Genomic DNA, 19,057 nt, shown 5'->3' with positions numbered 1-19,057 from the left:
ATCGCATTTCATCGCTGACAGCTAGACTCTCTGCTCCTCTTTCTATCATGCCGTTACCTTGTTATGCCAAGACATCAGCCAATTAGGATGCAGCTTCGCATTTAGCTTTCCGAAGCACAATCAGTGAAAACTGAGAATCTCTCTAAAAGTCCCTGTACTCACAGTCGACTGGGACTTGTTTACCTAAATAAGGTTACTGGCTTCTGACTATCAAGAGGCAGAGGAGTGCGAGAGAATGATCTAGAATAAGGAGGGAGCAAAAATGTGGACTGCTGGTAAGGAACTGGGATGGAGTAAAAACATTGATGCTCTGGGGTATCCCCCCAAGACCAGGTTGAGAAACAGGTGTTGTATGCACAGATTTTTGCTGCCACACCCTAATTAGATTGCTAATCAAAGGACTGATTGGCTGAAGAATCCTCACATCTGGATTTGATCAGCTCAGCTAAAAGATCCCAAAAATCTGCATACACACTGGTCCTTCCTGAAGAAGACTGGCCACCCCTGGTCTAGAAGGTCGTCCTGGAAGGGCTCCACTTATTTCTAGGTGGATAATCTATCCTGAGCAACAGACCGTGCACAAAGTTTGAGCTAACAGGAACAGCATTATGCAGCAGAGAACCCCACAAGAAAGGGCTTTAAACTGAGCCTGCTTCCTGCACAAGATATTCTCATAACCCTAATCAGTCTTATCAGACAACTCCGACGGCACTGAGCTGTGTTACCGCCCCATTTTCGGAATGTGTGAGATCCGGGCAGATTCGTTGCGAGAGCGTGGCATGGTGCAGGCAGATAGGAAGGTGGACGACCCACTGGCAGTTGCACAGGACAACAAAGGTTTAACTGAAACAAAAACTGAAAACATTAAGAAACGAAAACAGACCTCAAGGGGTCAAAAAAAACTAAAAGGATAACAAGGTAGACAACAAAGGATCAGGGACCAGGAGCAGATTGGCAAAGAACTATATACAAGTAACATACAGACATCCAACAATCAACGAACCACTGGGGAACTGAACAGAGGCAGGGCCTTAAATACTAAGGGCTAACGAGACTAACACAGGACAGGTGAGACTAATTAACAAGGGTTGGGGAAAACAGGCCATAGATGAAACTAATAATTAATCAGAAACTAAACAGGGAAACTAGGAACTGAAAATGAAATAAGGAAAACAGAACCTAACACAGGGGAATAAGGAAGAGGAGGGAGGATTCGAACACATATAGTAACAGAGTGGTTAACAGGCAGTTGCATGTTCAGTTCATTGAGCCATGCAGCTGACGGGAAGCAGAGGAAATACTTCAGACTGACAACAGGGGAAGACAGGAACGACTGGGACACCCGGGTGCCGACCCTGACACGGACAGGATGAGCCTGTTGGCTGATTCCTACATGATGCATCAAGCCAGTTCGGTCTTGACCATTGGCTACTTGTCACTCGGTGGCTCGGTATCCACACCCATAGTAGCGTAGGTGTTGAAAATCCTCACCCTCAGCCACTAAGACTGAAAAGTCATCTGACTACATGTGAATTACCGAAACCCCGTTCAATATGCCCTCAACCCCCACACTATGCAAACACGTGCAGAGATCAACCTCTGTTTAGCGCACCCCCGCATACCACACGCTCTCTTTGACGTAAAGGTTCAGGCATGGCAGGCTGTTTGGGAAACATATCAAAACGAAACAAATCAAATTCAATTCCCAGGTGGGTGTCTCGCCAGCCCCAGCACATGCCCCTACTCTGTTTCCTCTCTCCCTCCCGATATGTCACAGGCCGTGTTCTTCCTAAATTACACTGAACAGTGACAGAAGATTTGTGTGAAGATCTGGTTACTGCAGGGCTGGGCGCCAAGTAAAGTGGACAGATTCATCTGCAGAGTGTCAGGTGGTCCAGCCTGTGACATGAAAAATGAGCGTCACGGCCCGGGGATCATTAGGGGCGGAGACAAAAAATAACTAACACCTGCCAGCATGCCTGTTAACCTCAGCTTCCTGAGTTTGCTTCTGCTTCGATATTAGCAGATTTCCTTCAGATGGTTGAGTTTGGCCCACAGTTACTGCACCCTGGGTGGTAGGTTGAGATCTGACTCTGTCCCATGTGTCTTGTACCCCGTTTGGCCAGCAGGTGTCACTGGCCAGCCCGTTTCCCTCCTCTCTTGTAGCCCTTAGTCCCTAGTGTGTTTTTCTGCACCCTGTGCTGCTGTGTAGTTTAATGAGCTAATTGAGTGGTTAGCCACTGTTTCAGACTCCCTTTTGTTATGGGTTCGAGGCTGGCCTGATGTCAACCTCAGCTAGTTGTTAACCAGTGGCATTTGGGTCAGAGCACCTTTCCCCGAATGTTCCACACCCTCTGCATCCTCATCAGACTGGCACTATTTCAATTTGAGTAATCAGAGATTTCCCCCCCCCCCCCATACTCTTATTGATCCCCCTGGGAAAGTTCTCTTGTCACCAGCCCCACTTTGCTCCCTCTCTGCAGGCGAGAGCAAAGCTTGGCAGCAAACGTCAGCTGCCTGAAGCAGCACCCAGGGAGCTGGGGGTTAAGAACCTTGCTCAAGGGCCCACAGGTGTGCCACGGCTGGGGCTCAAACCAGTGACCTTCGGATCCCAGCCACATGCTGCCCTCAGATGTAATAAGGGTCAGCTGTGCCTATCGCTTACAGTCACGAATATTGGCGCAACCTTCTTCATCTTGTCTTTTCCGACAATTTTCCGAGTCCTTCATCAACCACAGTCACATTTCTTCCTTGGAGATGAATGGGTGTGTCAGTGGCTGGATTACATTTCTCTGGTCTCTGCTATTGTGTTTCCATAACGCTAGAGTCGATTGATTTTCTTTTTCCAAAAGTCCTGCTTGTACACGACTAACTATGCGAATGACTTGCTGCACCTTATCTTGCAGAGATGCCACAGAAAATCTCCTTTGGGTGACTAGAAACACACAGCAGTGAGGGCAGATCAGTTACAGTAAGAAAGCACACAAATAGATTCCCATGAAAGGCTTTTGCATCAAAAATCATCAAACGAACAAAACACCAGTGTGAGGCTGGCATATTGATGGTTGTATAAGAGAAAACAGGGAGACTCGATGGAAAGGCTTCCGGTTATTTGAGAGCCAAGCTGGCTATTTTATATTTAAACATGGCGTTTTTGTGAGCAATGGCTTTCTCTCTCAGTATCTCTGGAGTGTCTCTGCTTAATAGTTTACATCCAGACTCTGCAACCTCTGCACGTGATTCTGGGTGGTAGCCTGGTGCCGATGGCCCAGATTTCCAAGAAGACTGGAGAGCAGATAAAAGTGATGTGGGAGTGAGATCCATAAAACCGGGCGGGTCTAGCGAAGGTCAGGTGGCGGAGTTCCCAGGTCAGAATGCAGACCCACGCATGAGCGTGACGTTGACCATGAAAGACGTCAGGGAGGAGGACTGTGGTGTTTACACCATCTCAGTGATGAACCAGACCAATAAGCTACACAACGCCAGCTGCCTCGTGAGAGAGTACAGTAAGCTAAATGTCAGTAGTGCTTAGACTACAAATATCAGGTCAGAGGAAATGATTCGCGAACACAAGAAGATCTGCTGCTTTACTGCATATATATGCTTAATCGGACAACCTTTTGCTGTGCAAAAATACACAAACGCTTTAAAGGGGCACTATTATGATTTTCCAATTCTCTTTTCTAGTGTGTTATATGGAATTTTGTGCATGTGGACAGTCTGCAGTCTTGCGACCCAAAGTACAACTCTTACCACAGACATCACTCTTCTCTAATATGTCTGAAACGCCTCACTGAAATTCTAGCCTCTACTTCCATGACATGGTGAGGTCATCCCGTAACACAATATTTATTGGCTGTCTACATGCAAGGATCTGTCTACAGACTGCAAGACAAGGGCAGAACGTGTAGGGCAAGCTGACCAATCAGAGTACAGTGGGCTCATTGGGGGTGGGGCTTAAAGCTCTAACAGAGCCTTTCAGACAGTGTTATAGAGAGCGAAGAGAGAAGTACAGTATGAGAAAAAGAATATGTTTTGGAACATTGAAGCATGTAAATCCACTCCCGTACACCCCCAAAATAAAATAAAGAACAGTAAAAATGATGATAATAGGGCCGCTTTAAAGCGTATCGCAATGCTCAAGATAATTCCGGGGTATTGCTGCCATCTGCTGGTAACAAAGGAAAACGATGCCTCGTCAGGGTCACCTAAATGACTGCATGTTTCTAATAGTGTCTTTTTATAAGATATTTTATAAGATAATTATTCGTGTAATGACTGTGGAATTATATTGTATGTATATGAAGTTATAAAATGTTATAAAATGCTTTTTCCCCTTAGAAAGGCAAACTGTTCTTTAATACTCTCGTCCACGAACCAAAGCTTTCCTTTGGCTGACACATTTTTTAAAGCACAGTGGCCTATTTGTTAAAAAGAAAAAAACCTGTATTCTTATAATACAAAAGCTTTTTTATGGAATAGCTTTGGCCCAGTACAAGTATGAAATGGAAATGAGGATTAGAGAGCTGCATGGGGATATCTATCTATATCCCCATCCGTCTCCATGAACATCTAAACCGTCCTCAACCCCATCCCCGCGTGCACGAAAAGCGCTCCCAACCCCATTCCCGCGTTCACCAACAGTACAGTGTACAACTGTGTACATGTCCACAGGCCTATTAGCCACTGAATATCTTAATCATCATATTACTCTCTTGGTACTTTTCCCCAGACATATTTATTTTGCATTATTCAGTTAGAACTCGCAACTATAACTATAACTAATCTTAAATAAATAAAATTATTGGGAAACTTTGCTATATAGGGGTCCATGCATGCATATATATTGCTTTCTTATTTGTGTAAATATATGCACATGTATATTTGTGCTACATGTATGAAGTGTGCCTGTCTTGAGACACAGCCTACGTAGAATTTTGGATTAGATTTACATTTCACTTTAAAGCAGTGGGGGCAGTAATTTTGTATATTTCACATCCAGTCCTCGACACTAATTAAAATTTCACATCCTATCCATCCACATTAATTACAACGAAATGCTCACACACATTACTTTTAGATTTATTTTGAATGCATTTTACGCGGTGGCTCTTCGAGTTAATTAGACATTGAATTTCCGTCTTTGCTATATTTCTTTTAAAGCGGCGCGAACAACAGCGCAAACTCGTCTTCTCGTTCTCAGCAGCCCGGTATAGGTCCTGCACATGTGCACGATCTTGTATCTATTTGTATATGCAAACTATTTGCACAATAAAATATTAAAATCTACAAATACAGATGATACAACGTCGTCATTTATTGCACACAATTTAGCCATGCAAAGTACCCTTTGATTATTTTGGTTATGAATCAAGTTTTCATTATTTATTTATTTATTTTAGCCAAATCGTATTTTTCACTTGTTTTAATCTGTTGTTTAGTCTATTATTTCGCGTTTATGCTTTTGACAAGGTGACAAATTAGTTGAATAGGCTATTTGTTACGAAGCTATCGGCACGGGTGGGGAATGTCAATTCTTATCTCTCAATATGAATAAAAACAAACAAAGCCCACTGAAAGGGCAGCACAGGAAAGGGAAAACGCGGTCCTTAAAAAACTATGCGGCGCGCCTATCATTCACTCAAGGAAGGAAGGGAAGCGGCACTTCTTTTTGTTAATCCTACAGAAGTACCTGGGCCACTTCAGCTCCTCCTCTTATTAACCATTTTCGGTGCAGCCTAAGATCGGAGAAAAAGTGAGTACGACAAAACTCTGGACGTGTGGAATCGCCCTCGGGAACGCGCAAAGGTGAGCACACTGAAAGTCCCACAAAGGGCGCGCCTAGTGATTTCCTTATACCGGACTCCGATGCAAGCGAAGTGTATACGATTTTCTCGCCGAGTTCCTGGGGTCATGGCGCTGAATCCGACGTGGACTGAAGTACTCCTTCTTGCGCTTTGTGAGTGTTGCTTTTCTGTCTTTTTCATTGCACATTGTAACTACTGTAGCCACTCGATTAATCGATTATGGGCTCTCTCAGGGGCGATTAGTTCGGAAACAAGCAGTATGTATTTCTTTAAGTTTTTTTTTTACTTTTATTATAGGACGGTCAGTCTAACTGCTTTGGTAGATGGAAAGGCTTCCGATTATTCGAGAGCCAAGCTGGGTGTTCCTTAATTGAACGTAGTATTTATGTGAGCAATGGCTTTCCTCTCAGTGTCTCCGCAGTGCCTCTGCTTAACAGTTTATATCCAGACTCGGCAACCTCTGCACGTGATTCCGGGTAGTAGCCTGGTGCTGAAGGCCCAGATTTCCAAGAAGACTGGAGAGCAGATCACCAAAGTGATGTGGGAGCGAGATGCAGAGAACCGGGCGGGTCTAGCGAAGGTCAGGGTGGCGGAGTTCCCAGGTCAGAATGCAGACCCACGCATGAGCGTGGATGACGGGGGGGCGACGTTGACCGTGAAAGACTTCAGGGAGGAGGACTGTGGTGTTTACACCATCTCAGTGATGAACCAGACCAATGAGCTACACAACGCCAGCTGCCTCGTGAGAGAGTACAGTAAGCTAAATGTCAGTAGTGCTTAGACTAGCAAATATCATAAGACTACAATCCTAAAATCCTTTTTCACCCCCTCCCACTCGCCCACCAGAAGCCGTGAGCCAGGTGTCCACGTCGATCAACATGTCCCACCCCTCCCTACACTGTGAGGCCTTGGGCACAGACCTCCATTTCGACTGGCTACATGAAGAGCAGACGGTCCCACACGAGTTGGGGTACCTGTCAGCTGACAATCGGGTGCTCTACCTGTCTTCTGGGCCATGTGGACACTTTACTTGTGTCGTCAGTAACAGTATTGGAAAGGACTCAGCCAGCTTTATGGCAGGTGGTGTACACCAGGCAATTTCTCTGCCAATCCTGTACAGAAGACACATTGTGTGTTTGCCGCATGATACGAATTGTACTTGTGTATGCATGTGTGTGTATATTTATGTGTATGTGACTGCCCCTGTGTGGCCGGACACTGAACTGCGGCCACCCATTTGCCCCCCTGTCTCAGAGTCCTGTAGGAGGCAAGGAAGCAGTACGCTTGCGGTCACCATCTCCCTCACTGTCCTTCTCATCTGTGTCGGCATCTTCACTTACTACATGTGGAGGTAGGGTACGTCTACAACACTCCCACCCAGAATTCCCCTAAAAACAACTGGAAATTTGCCTGAAAAATCAGTTTTGTTTCACGGGTTTGGTATTACAAAGTGGTTTTTATGGAAGTATTTAATAATAAATGAGTAGCTGCCTGTGGCCAGTGCTGGACTCCCTTTTCCCCCAGAAACAATGTAAAGGTGTGTTAATTTATCTGAGGTGTACGGTGGCCTTAATCCTGACAGTAAATCGGCACCTGTGCCCCGCCAGGCGACGCAGCAGACTCAGTAACAGAGCGGAGAGGCTGCATGAAGAGCATCTGTGAGGAGCCCCGAACGTTCCTGTCATTGGCAAACATCCTGGAACTCCAGGAAACTCATGGCTTTCTTTGGGAGTGTTTTTTTTCTCACTGGGCACTGACCTATACGCGGATTCATGAGGGGAAACCCCCCCAGCCTCCCCCCGCCACCCACCTAACGCAGTAGTATTTCTTTGTAATATGTCTGTGTTTTGTGCAGTGGCCCCATACAAAGTATAAATGCTGCCTTTCCTGCTTTAATATGTATTAAATCTTTCTGTTTCAATACCACATTGCTATAAAAATGCATCAGATTTAATGCATTTCTGAAACAGAAATTGAGTGGTGATGAATGAGCTGTGGATTGGGCTATGCAAGGGACCAATAGAAAGCGTCCTTATTACTCCAGTAAACTTGCTCCAGATTGGTTAGAATTTATTTTGAGTGGAGCCTTTATGTAAGATAATAAATACCTGAAGATGATAAGAAGCATTTCGTGTCCCTGGCTTTTGCTTACCTGTGGCTACGTGATAATTAAAGTAGTAACTCGTTTGCAGGTAATTTCTGGAAATAATATATGCTTCATATAATGAAGTATTTGTATAGCAGAGTTCTTAAACAGGTAAATATGTCACATCTGAGGAATGTTCTAGAAGCCAATCATCCATCCATCTTTCAACTGCTTACCCAACACAAGGGCTGGTGATTCTGCGTCCTACCCCAGGCAGCACAGCCCTGGACAGGATGCCCTTCATTTGCACGGCAGACAAATGCTTGCACACATATACAGCTTGATTTATACCATCCCACTTTGCTTAAAATTCCTTCACAGACTTTTAAAATAGTGCATCTTCGTACCAGCGGAGGGCACTGCAGTAAGGCTTCCTCCAGACGGCTATTCTCATTCTGACCCGCACAACTAATTACCTCAGTGCTCTGTACAGTCTCAGGATGCGTGGATTCTCCTCACTGAATGCAGCTGGACGTCCTGATGCTTGGAGGGCACCAGTGATGGGTTGTAGCAGGAACTAGGCTCCCAGAGCTGCTGGCTAGCTTCCAGGGAGCACTGCAGTGGAGGCAGTTAGGCCCGGTGCTGCTGCAGGAACTGCAGTATCTGCCTCAGACAGACACAGAGAAAACACCGAGGTTCTGCAGTTTCGAAAACACGCCTGTTCCCATGGGTTCCTCCATGACGCTGCAGGGCTTTTTCTGGGGTAATGGTCCACACATCCTCGGGTGTGGCCACATAGAGAGAAAGCTGGCTGTTTAGCAGGATTAGCTCCACTCACCAAGCCAGGAATAGGCTACCCAGCAGATCTGCAGTGCCGTCTTCCAGCTGGGCAGCCGTGTTTAGTGGCCTATATCCCCGACAGGCTTCAGTATCACACGAGGACCACGCGGAAGCGTGCTGATACATAGCTAATCTAATGCCAGCATATTCAGGCAGGGAGCTCAGTCCCAACCCAATGGTAACACAACCAACAGCACAGAGAAGCGTTCTTGTGCCTTGACCTGGTCTCACATGAATCATTTCCCCTGTAAGTCTCCGCGCTGCTGGATTTGCTGTACTGCATGAAACAAGTCCATCCTATGAAGTGCAGTTTGGATATCAGCTTCTAGGGGGTGTATGTTGCATGGGGTTTTGGTCCATAGAGTTAGAGTAGGCTGGACTCAGTCATCCTGAGTACTTGGATGCTGATACACATCCTACACGCTTGCACAGGTCTGAGGTTTGCAAGTAGAATTAAGGGAAAGGGACCACCCTCATCTCACCCTCTCCTTCATCTTATCAGCCTGCCGTCTGCTCATTCCTGCTGGATTATGAGTATTGTGTTCCACTTCCTCCAGAGAAGAACATGTTTGAATAGAGCCAGTTCAACCAGCGAGCGGAAATTCAAGCAGGAAGGTTGGAACGCGCGGAGAGTCACGTTGCGGAGATCTGGCATCTGGCCAAGCCTGTGGATCTCGGTGGGGTTGGATGTCCGGAGAGGATGGCAGGAAAAGGAGGAGAACGTGGAGAAAGGAAGGGCGGGAACGGTGGGGCAACTTTTGAAGTGTAATGAGGGGAAAAGGTGAGAAGAGAGCAATGGGATGCTGAGGAGATTCCAGGGCTTATTGCCTCAAATTGTCATGCAAGTGGGTGGGTCAGCTGGTAAAGAGCAGAAGTCAGTAGCACTAGTACTGGATCTGGGCCCGAGGGAGGGGGCAAGTAAGAACAGAAGAGTGATACTTTATTAATCCCCATGGGCAAAGTCTCTTTTCGCTGACAGGTGAAGACAAGCTTGGCTCACAGCACAGGGGGTTACAGGCCGGGAAAACAGACCATCATAGTAGCCATACTGATGAATTATTTAAATTTAAAATGAATCAAAAGGCATCATTAAACCATTATACAAGATGTGCATCATTTCTTAAAATAATAAAAATTGATTATGAAGGCCCCCAGTTTCCTTGTGTTTGACAACAATTCTGGAAACGACCCCAAAAAGGCTACGGGAGTCGGGGGCAGAGAGAATAAAACTCTGAAGAAACTGCGGGACGATGCTCATATACACAATAAATCCTTAAAGTAATGTACAATTAACACAAAGGGAAGTATACTGTATGACCAAAATATATATATCTTATCATGTCGATCGTTTATTGTCGATTACATGCAATGAAGCTGAATGATTTAAAAACATTTTATCTGCGCTGCTGTTCAAAAGTTTGGGGCCACTTAGACATTTCCTTGCTTTTGGAAAAAGCACGTTTTTTTGCCAGTTGAAATAACATCAGATTGATCATAAATACTGTGTAGACATTGTTAATGTTGTAAATGAGTATTATAGCTGGAGACGGCTGTTTTTAATGGAATGTCTACATAGGTGTACAGAGGCCCATTATCCGCAACAATTAGCCCTGTGTTCCAGTGGAATTTTGTATTTACTAGTGCAAGTTTATCATTTTAAAAGGTTAATTGATCACTAGGAAACCCTTTTGCAATTATGTTAGCACAGATGAAAATTGTCTCTGGACTAGTGAAGTGACTGGAGCATCAGCAGTTGTGGGTTTGATTACAAGCGCAAAATGGTCAGAAACAAAGAACTTTCTTCTGAGTCTCGTCAGTCTGTTCTTGTTCTGAGAAACGAAGGCTATTCCATGTGAGAAGATGCCAGGAAACTGAAGATCTCATTCAATGCTGTGTACTGCTCCCTTCACAGAGTGGTGCAAAATGGCTTTAACCGAAACAGAAAGAGGAGGGGGGTGGGAGACCCCAGTGCACAGCTGAGTGAGAGAATAAATATATTAGAGTGTGTAGTTTGAGAAACAGACGGTTCATAGGTCTTCAGCTGGCAGCTTCAATAAATATAACCCGCAAAAGACCAGTCTCAGCAGCAACAGTGAAGAGGCAACCCCAGGATGCTGGCCATCTAGGCAGAATAGCTAAGAAAAAGCCGTATCTCAGAGTGGCCAATAAAAAGAAAAGGCTGAGATGGGGAAATGAATACGGGCACTGGACAGAGGACGATTGGAAAAAAGTGCTATGGATAGATTAATCTAAGTCTGAGGTGTTCAGATTACAAAGAGGAACGTTTGTGAGGCTCAAGTCAAATGACAGGATGCTGGAGGAGTGTTTAATGACATCTGTCAAGCATGGTGGAGGCAGTGTCATGGTCTGGGGCTGCTTTGGTGGGAGATTTGTTCAAGGTAAAAGGAATCTTGAAGAAGGAAGGCTATCACTCCGTAACTCCGTGCCATACCCTGTGGACGGCACCTAATTGGAGCCAATTTCATCCTACGACAGGACAATGACCCAAACAGCTGCAAACTATGCAGGAACTATTTAGGGAGGAAGCTGTCAGCTGGTATTCTGGTGTATAATGGAGCGACCAGCACAGTCACCGGATCTCAGCTCTACTAAGCTGTTATGGAAGCAGCTGGACTGAATGGTACGTAAGAAGTGTCCGTCAAGCCAATCCAGCTTGTGGGAGAAGCTTCAGGAAGCGCGGGGTGAAATCCCATCCGATTAACTCAGCAAACTGACATCTAGAAATCCCAAGGTCTACAAGGCTGTGATTGCTGCAAACGGAGGACTCTGACAAAAGCAAAGATTGAAGAGCATAATTATTATCAAAAAATTACTATTTCCTATTTATTTAGCTATATTTCCTATTCAAACACAGCTCATGTGTGTTTTCCTGCAAAACCAGGAAATTTCTAAGCGAACGCTTGAATGGTAGTGTAGTTTTGTGCTATTAGATTTGTGGCTACCTATAAAATCATCCAGTCAGAGTAACAAATAACAAAAAGTTACGGTAATATGAATTGCTCTAGACACAGTCAGAAAAGAAGAGTACCAACTTGTACCTTTACTTGTCATTGGGGCTATACCCTTAGGTGAATGTACCTTTCAGTCTAATTTAAGGTATATAAATGGACTCTGAGGAACATACCCAAGGTACAAGCAACATTTATGTACCCCAATGGCACAAAAATATCTTAATAGGTACAGTTACCTACAGCTGTGGTTTCGATTACAGGAACAGAGTATTACTCGGAGGTACATACTTGCACAGCAAAGATTGGCAGTCATGAAACCACGAAGACGACATATTTACCCAGAATAACCCAGCAGAAAGTCGCAGTGTGACGGCTGAAAGGTACTTGAAATTCGAAGGTTGCAATTTTGAGTTCTAGAGTAACACATGTTTGGACCCTTAAAGTACTCCAGTAAAGTAACCTTTGGATAAAAGGATCAGCTTGGCGCCGTAAGTTAAACCAATTATATTGTCTGAAGCCAGTAAAGACCTCCAAGACTGGTTCCATTGATTCTGAGGAAAGATTCACTTTGCTAACAGCTGCTGGAGTTAGGCAACACCCAGTGGTAAAGGTGAAATGCTGGCTGACTTTACGGCTTTATAGCAATACAGTGGTTATTTGGGTCATTTATGGCACGTTTATTAGCCCCTCCCCGTGCCACTCCATTCTACATCACACGGGCCATGGCGTTCACGATTTTCTCCGTCGGTTACGGAGAAAACTCTGATGATACTCGGATGCTGTAGAGCGCTTTCCTTTCCATTCAGGTTGAATTGCTCCACCTGCTGGCACGAGATGGAGCTGCATGTCATGTTAGATTCTGCACTTGCCAGGCGCAAGACGGGACCGTCCTGCATAAGTGCCGTTGACGTGACGGCTTCTAATAGCAATATTATAATGCAATTTTTTTTTTTAAACGGACAAGGTAGAAGAGGATTCTCTAGCCATTGCCCTGGAGGTCAAGAGAAGCGTATCCCCTCTGTAATCGAAAGAAAAGAAAGAGCAGAATTTTCTATGATGTAGGCGTTATATAAGCTGGGTTGTGACCCGTTATTGTGACAGAATACCTTCTATGCTGATTATTTTTGGCTGCGACTGTGGGGCTTGGCCTTGGCCTACAAGGAGATCTCTGGTGAACTAACTAGGGGTGACAGGGTGGTATAATTGAGTCCCCCGTCTACCCACGGAGGTCAGCCACTGCGTCAAATGACACACAGGATGCCAGGACCCCACGAGGCATCTGTCTGGCACTCAGTGTCAGGGCAAAAATACTGGCAGTGTCGCCAGTCAGTCCCAGTCAGGGCTGCCTCACACAAATTTTAAAGGTGGACAGTAATTATATGCAGAGGAAGTTAAGTTGGCAATTGTATGATAATCATCGCTTATTTAGTCTATTTTTGCACAGTTTTACTCTGCTAAACTAGTTCCATTTCATTTGGAGGGTGAAGGCTGCAGTGTTTTTGCTTTGCTGATACACATGCATGCACCGGGTGGCCAGACCATCACACACATGCAGACTGACCACAGTTAACACTGACATTGCATTCGTGTTACAGTTGAATGTGGAGGGAGGAGGGCTAAAGTCTAAAATACCCAGAGGAAATCCAATTATTATTGCAGAGAAATTTTAGTCCCATTCCAGGCTTACACTCAATCCCCAGAAGCACAGTTAAAGCACAAAGTCCTAGATGCACCTGTGCAGGCCGGACAGTCTATGGGCAAAGCACCTCCTCTTTTCGCCCACTCAGCGTACTCTCTGCCCTGAAGGCTGTGCAAACCATCAGGTGTGTGTGGGTGTGTTTAGAAGCCTGTCGTCATAGACCACCTCTTTATATATGTTGACCCAATATTCTTTAAGACGTTTCCAAGTTCATATACTTAAGTGTGTTTGGCAAAATGAGGAAAAGTTTATCGGAACCATTTAAAAGTTTTGGGCCTTGCTCATGACCCGGCTGTTTAGTGCCAAGAAGTATCAACGATAGATTCATTGTGACAGTGAACATCCATTATAAAATAGCATTTAACACAAACACAAAGGAAAAAAAAAAAACATACCAAATGAATTAAAGCAAAGCTTTTTATTGCAAGTATTAGTGAAAGTTACACTTCAAACTGAAGCAAAGCAACACTAACGGCCATTAGCCTAAAATGATCAGAAAACAAAAGACGACATTTCAAAATAAAAGACCTGTTGGTACAACAGAGAACCTTTGCAAAAGTACAGAGAAAAGGTGGAGGGAGCTGGAGACATGCAGTCCCCCCAGGGCGCTCTGGGTACAAGGGAGTAAACTTTGGGAAGGGGGACAGGAAGGTCCCCTCTCTCTCAGAGGCAGTCTAAACCAGGTCAGACACATCCTAACCCTCCCCCTGCCCATGCTCCAAGGCATCATGAGAGATAGGGCTGGAACGGAGGTACGAGGAGTTTCTAAGGGAGGGACGCCAGGTGTGCTTTGCATCTATGGAGCAGGCGTCTACGGAACCAGGGAACAGGCAGTAGCTGTCAGCCCACAGGCGTGTCCCAGGATGGACAAGACCACCATGGCTGGTGGCACAGTACCAACCCATCCTAGGTTGCTCAATTCCCCCCCCCCCCCCATTTGCATGGGGTTGGTTCTTTCAGGCGTCACAGTTGCCCCCTACTAGCCAACACGGGAATGTCCCCGAGGCCAAAACGACCTGTACGCCTGTTCTTGCATTTTGTTGCTGGAATGCCGATGGCAAAATGGTAACAAATACGTTTTTTTTTTTGTTTGTTTGTTTTTTGTGGGGGGGGGGGGGGGGGGGGGCATGGTTTCAGCGAGTCCTGATGGGAACTCCATGTCTCCCATTTACAATCTCCCAGCAAAGAGAAAGTGAGAACCAACAGAAAGACTGGGAAACTGGACAGGGGCTCAAGACAATACTAGAGTTCATAATACAGGCACAGGTCTCCCTAATATAACTCAGAGCCATTGGACATCATGCATTTCACATCCATGGACTGGAACACGTATGACGCTTAGAAAGGGTTACAACTTCACACACCTGACTTCTAACTAGCTTGGTTAGTGGTTAAAGAAAGGAGAATAAAATACCAGTGGGGTTAATAGGTTTTTTTTTCTGTACCCAACTGAGGCTTTGAACGTCATAAATAAAAGCAAAACAATACGAATACATTAAGGCTGGGGCTAATTTTCCAGTGGAATGGGGTTTATATACTTCGTCTTTGCGCAGTAAAGGCTGTTGCAAATGGAAAACTAGAGTGGAGCGATACTTAGGTGTGACAAGGTCTTATGGCTGCATTTGTCCTTCTCCCCAGAGCAGACATACACCCCTCCCCCCCTCCACTGCGATCCCCACACTCCCAGCCCGTGCCCTTCAGCCCCTCCCACTGCCTCAGTGCTGCACCTCCCACCCTCCTGACCTCCACTGCAGCTCCTGCTTTCCAAGCCTAGGCCAGTTAACCTTTTGCTTACATTCAGCAGCTCTGGGTAGGGGGTGGGATAAAATGTCAGTTTCGCAATATTCAGTCAATGTGATTTGATAAATCCAAATGCGTTCGAGCCCAAATGCAGGCCCCTCCCCCCCCCCTTTTTTTTAGGAGAATAAAGAGGGTCAGTTCTTATATCTGTGAGGACAGGAGGCTGTAGTTGGGAGGGGGGGGATGCTGTCCTGAAGACAGAGGTGGGGAAACTCGGGGCTTAAAAATCAGAGACCCGCATGGGTAACACCACTGGGTCTGCCCTTGGCCCCCGGCCATCATTACGGCGTTACTGTGCCTGCATTCTGCGGGGCCCTGGGGGCTAGAGGCCCTGGCCCCAGACCTTTCACCCTCACCATGGAGCCACCTCACTCCTCCAAACTAGGTGCTGCCTTGATATCCAGAAACTCCAGCTGCACACATACATTCTCAATAAATACCATAAAATATTCTGTAAATATATATAGTTAAAATAGGACAAAGTTTAAATAGGACAACCAAATAAAAAGGCTCATTGTAGACCAAAATCCAAAGTCTGATGAGTGTTAAGACAAAAAAAAAAATAAAAATCGTATTGTAAAATAGCTTTTATGATTTCATAATCAGATGCATTACACTTATCAAAGCAATATTTACGCTCTCAATATTTATTTCAAATAGATGCAGCATACCAAGGTAACTGAGGTGCTGTGTTTCGAGATTTCTATGGTATCACGTCTTGGACCGACGGGCACTCACATGACATGATTTGGCCAATGAGATGCAAGCCAAAAGAGCTACTTTCTGGCAGGGTTGGGACCCCCTCAGACCCAACGCCTGGGGTAAACACACTGCAGGGCATCAAGCAGAGAGAACGGAGACAGGCTGTCATCAGGCCTTTGCACAGTAGGAACAACTCAGATTGGTGCAGCAAAGCCAGTCGCCGCTGCTGCCCCCCGTAAACAGGGGCGCACGTCACATGACAGCAAATAAATGCCTCCGTCGGAGCACAGCGAAGGCGGCCGCAGTACCGCTCCTTTGGGTCCAGATCGGGCCTCGTGACACTCAGTTCAGCAGCCCAGGGCCAGGCAGTGTCAGGTGAGTGTCCGCCCCTACCCCCCACCCCCTTCCTGTCGTTTGGTCCTGACTTCTATAAACTATGAAAGAGCTTAACCATACCGTTATGGCATTTCTGTAACCATATGCACATTCGTATGGATATTTATTTATGCAACGTCATTAAATCCTGCATCTCAGCCTTGTGACAGTTAGAAAATAAGACTTCTTTGATTCGTTTTTGTTTCGTGTTTCAGCACCAGCATCAGGAAAGGCACTTTCTGTGGACTTTGCTCATTCCCACCCCCCAAAAAAAACAACCGAAATATTTATCTGGGCTAAGGAACTGTCAAGCGGGTTCGTCCTGGGCGCCAACACACCATTCTGTCTAGCAGCGAGGTATGGAGTGACAATGGGGAAGCAGAACGATTTTTAAGGACCTACACAGCTTTGCCACTAGCCGGCGGTGATATCAGGTCAAAGCTACCTCACATCGCATCACCACAGTCCCATGTTCCCATGTCCAAATCCATACTTCCTCTCACCAGGGTCCCGGACCATCGCCTCCCAACCGGCAGCGGCTGGCATTCCTCGCCAAACCTGGTCACACTGCTGCGCTGCCCTCTCTGGGCGGCGTTCCTGCTGCACTCCAGCAAAAACTCATAACTACCAACAGACAGAAATCTACCGGCCCCATTCCACTTTATGAAGCAGCGGGTAACAACTCAGAGACACTGAGCATGGACGGGGGGGGGGGGGGGGGGGGGCGTAAAGTGAGGTTCTGCAGCGATGCGCAGGGTTTGTTGTCCGGAGGATCAGAAGTGCAAACAGAAATGTACACGTAAGCCAAATGGCAAGCTGCCCCCACCAAGGACAGACACGCCGCCGACTGCCCTGGGATTGACATGGGTACGAGTCTCAGCCCACGGAAACCAAAGAGCACAGCGTGGGACACGACAACTGTGCAGCAATTGTAGCAACAGCGCCTGTGATAACAGTCCACTTGCTGCTCAAAGCAGTCTTCTGATACCGAGCATACTTACGAGGAAATAAGTCAACAGTCTATTGCATTATCATTATTAAAATTCACTCAATTATTATAACCGTTCACTATTATACTTAATTTGTTAGCAAAAATAACTGGTGAGCATTACATAATTTAAAATATACAAATATACCCACTCTCTGGTTTAAAAATGCTCTTAAGTGTGAAACTGATGGGACCCCACCCACCTGGTGGGATGCTACAGCCACAGGCACTCAACCCCACCCCCACCCACCCCGCCCCCCCCCCCCCCAGAGTGCCACCAGAGGCCCTGCTCCCACATGCGGCAGCCCCTTCGAACCGAATGCCACGACTCATCCCATCTATCACCCTCACAGAGTGTCACGCCCCCACCCCCCCAAAACACGCACACAAAAATCACACGTGCACATAAACTCCTGATTTGAGTGTAACATGAAATCCCGTGTCCACTCTCCGGACTCCAAAAGTGACCACATGAGGTTCCTTATAATTACTTAAACAGGTGCGAGGGGGTGGTAGGCAGAACACCGCGCCCCCCACACATGAAACCACTCCCCAAATCCTCCAAGGTGGTGTGACACAGCAGCCACACCGCATAGCACCAGGCCTGTGTTCAGTCCGACACGTGCATCTTTTAGTGCAGAAATAGTCTCACACTCCGCCTATACACATATGATGAATAGCAGCTAGATCCACTCACCTGGTGTTTCCCGCGTACAGAGTGCAGCGGAAGGCAACACACAACAAAGAGAAAAGGGTCTGGAGGCTGGTGGTGTGCTGGGTGGCACGTGGGACACCGTGCCTAGGGCCTCCAAGAGGCCGAGGATACGGCTGACTGGGAAAACACAATGCCCGTCGCGGAGAAGAACACACACAAAATAAAACAACTACTGTTCTTGTTGCTTCTTCAGTGCAAATTATACACTCATACTATTTGGGAGAAGAAGAAAAATAAAGAGCTCGGCCAGTTGTACTGTTCAAATTCACATTCTGGATTAAACAAAACCGAAATGAGAAGAAAATAGTCTGAAATAGAGTCGCCTCTATCTGTGCCCCTCTGATCTTGCTTGACCAGGTGTGTGTGTGTGTTCACTCACTCAAAAAAAGAATAAAAGCAAACATATGCCACACTTCCCTTCTAAATAAAATAAAATGACCAGGCACTTGATCTCAGGCTACTGCCCAACCAAGAACCCTATCCGAGGGACCAGGAGCCCAAGGCACACCACCCCCCTCAGCGAAGAACACAACGGACTCGCACTTTAACATACAGCAGCCCACCGCACTGCAGACAAACCTCATGGTTCCTTTTAAAGCAAGCAGTCACCTGACTCGACTCCCACGCTGGGAGGGCGCAACTCACTCTTTTTTAGGCCCGGGGTAGCCAATGAGAGCTGCCCCCACTTGATCCCGGGCCATCACCTGCGCAAAACACGGATTATTGCACTAAAGGATAGCGGCAATGTGATGTGCGACCTTCAGAGTGTTCTAGAGAGGGCACACTATTCCAAGCAGAGGGACAGAAATAATGCTGCGCTGAGAATCGACATCAAATAATTACGCTTCGCTACACTAATAAATACTGGGGAGGGAGATACTGGGAAGTATCAAATGCGAACCGAAAGGAAATTGGGATTACAACGCGATCAGACAGAAGGGGGAGCCAGGCACCAGCGCCCCCACCCCCCCCACTTGATATTATTATTAGATTATAATGTGCATCACTCTGTTAGCAGGAAACATCACTAGTCAGCATGAAAATCAAAACATCGCTTAACTTGCTTTCCCCCA

The 19,057-nt window shown here is 46.2% G+C and overlaps 1 protein-coding gene across 3 annotated transcripts; it reads left to right on the top strand.

Annotated features, from left to right (window-relative positions):
* Positions 1-5,589: 5,589 nt before the first annotated feature.
* Positions 5,590-7,934, top strand: si:dkeyp-97a10.2 (T-lymphocyte surface antigen Ly-9). Of its 3 annotated transcripts, none has more exons than XM_049026927.1 (5): positions 5,590-5,959; positions 6,218-6,562; positions 6,657-6,887; positions 7,062-7,158; positions 7,415-7,934. In XM_049026927.1, exons 1-5 carry the CDS (start codon positions 5,869-5,871, stop codon positions 7,467-7,469), a joined length of 819 nt encoding a protein of 272 aa, XP_048882884.1. In that variant the 5' UTR covers positions 5,590-5,868; the 3' UTR covers positions 7,470-7,934. The 3 variants fall into 3 exon arrangements, with proteins under 3 accessions (XP_048882884.1, XP_048882885.1, XP_048882883.1); XM_049026926.1 differs by having other exon boundaries at positions 5,602-5,959; positions 6,654-6,887; XM_049026928.1 differs by having other exon boundaries at positions 5,599-6,562; positions 6,654-6,887.
* Positions 7,935-19,057: the final 11,123 nt, after the last annotated feature.

The sequence above is a fragment of the Brienomyrus brachyistius genome, chromosome 9 (genome assembly GCF_023856365.1).
Source record: "Brienomyrus brachyistius isolate T26 chromosome 9, BBRACH_0.4, whole genome shotgun sequence".
Classification (NCBI taxonomy): Eukaryota; Metazoa; Chordata; class Actinopteri; order Osteoglossiformes; family Mormyridae; genus Brienomyrus; species Brienomyrus brachyistius.
This window is presented reverse-complemented; position numbering and strand designations above follow the sequence as displayed.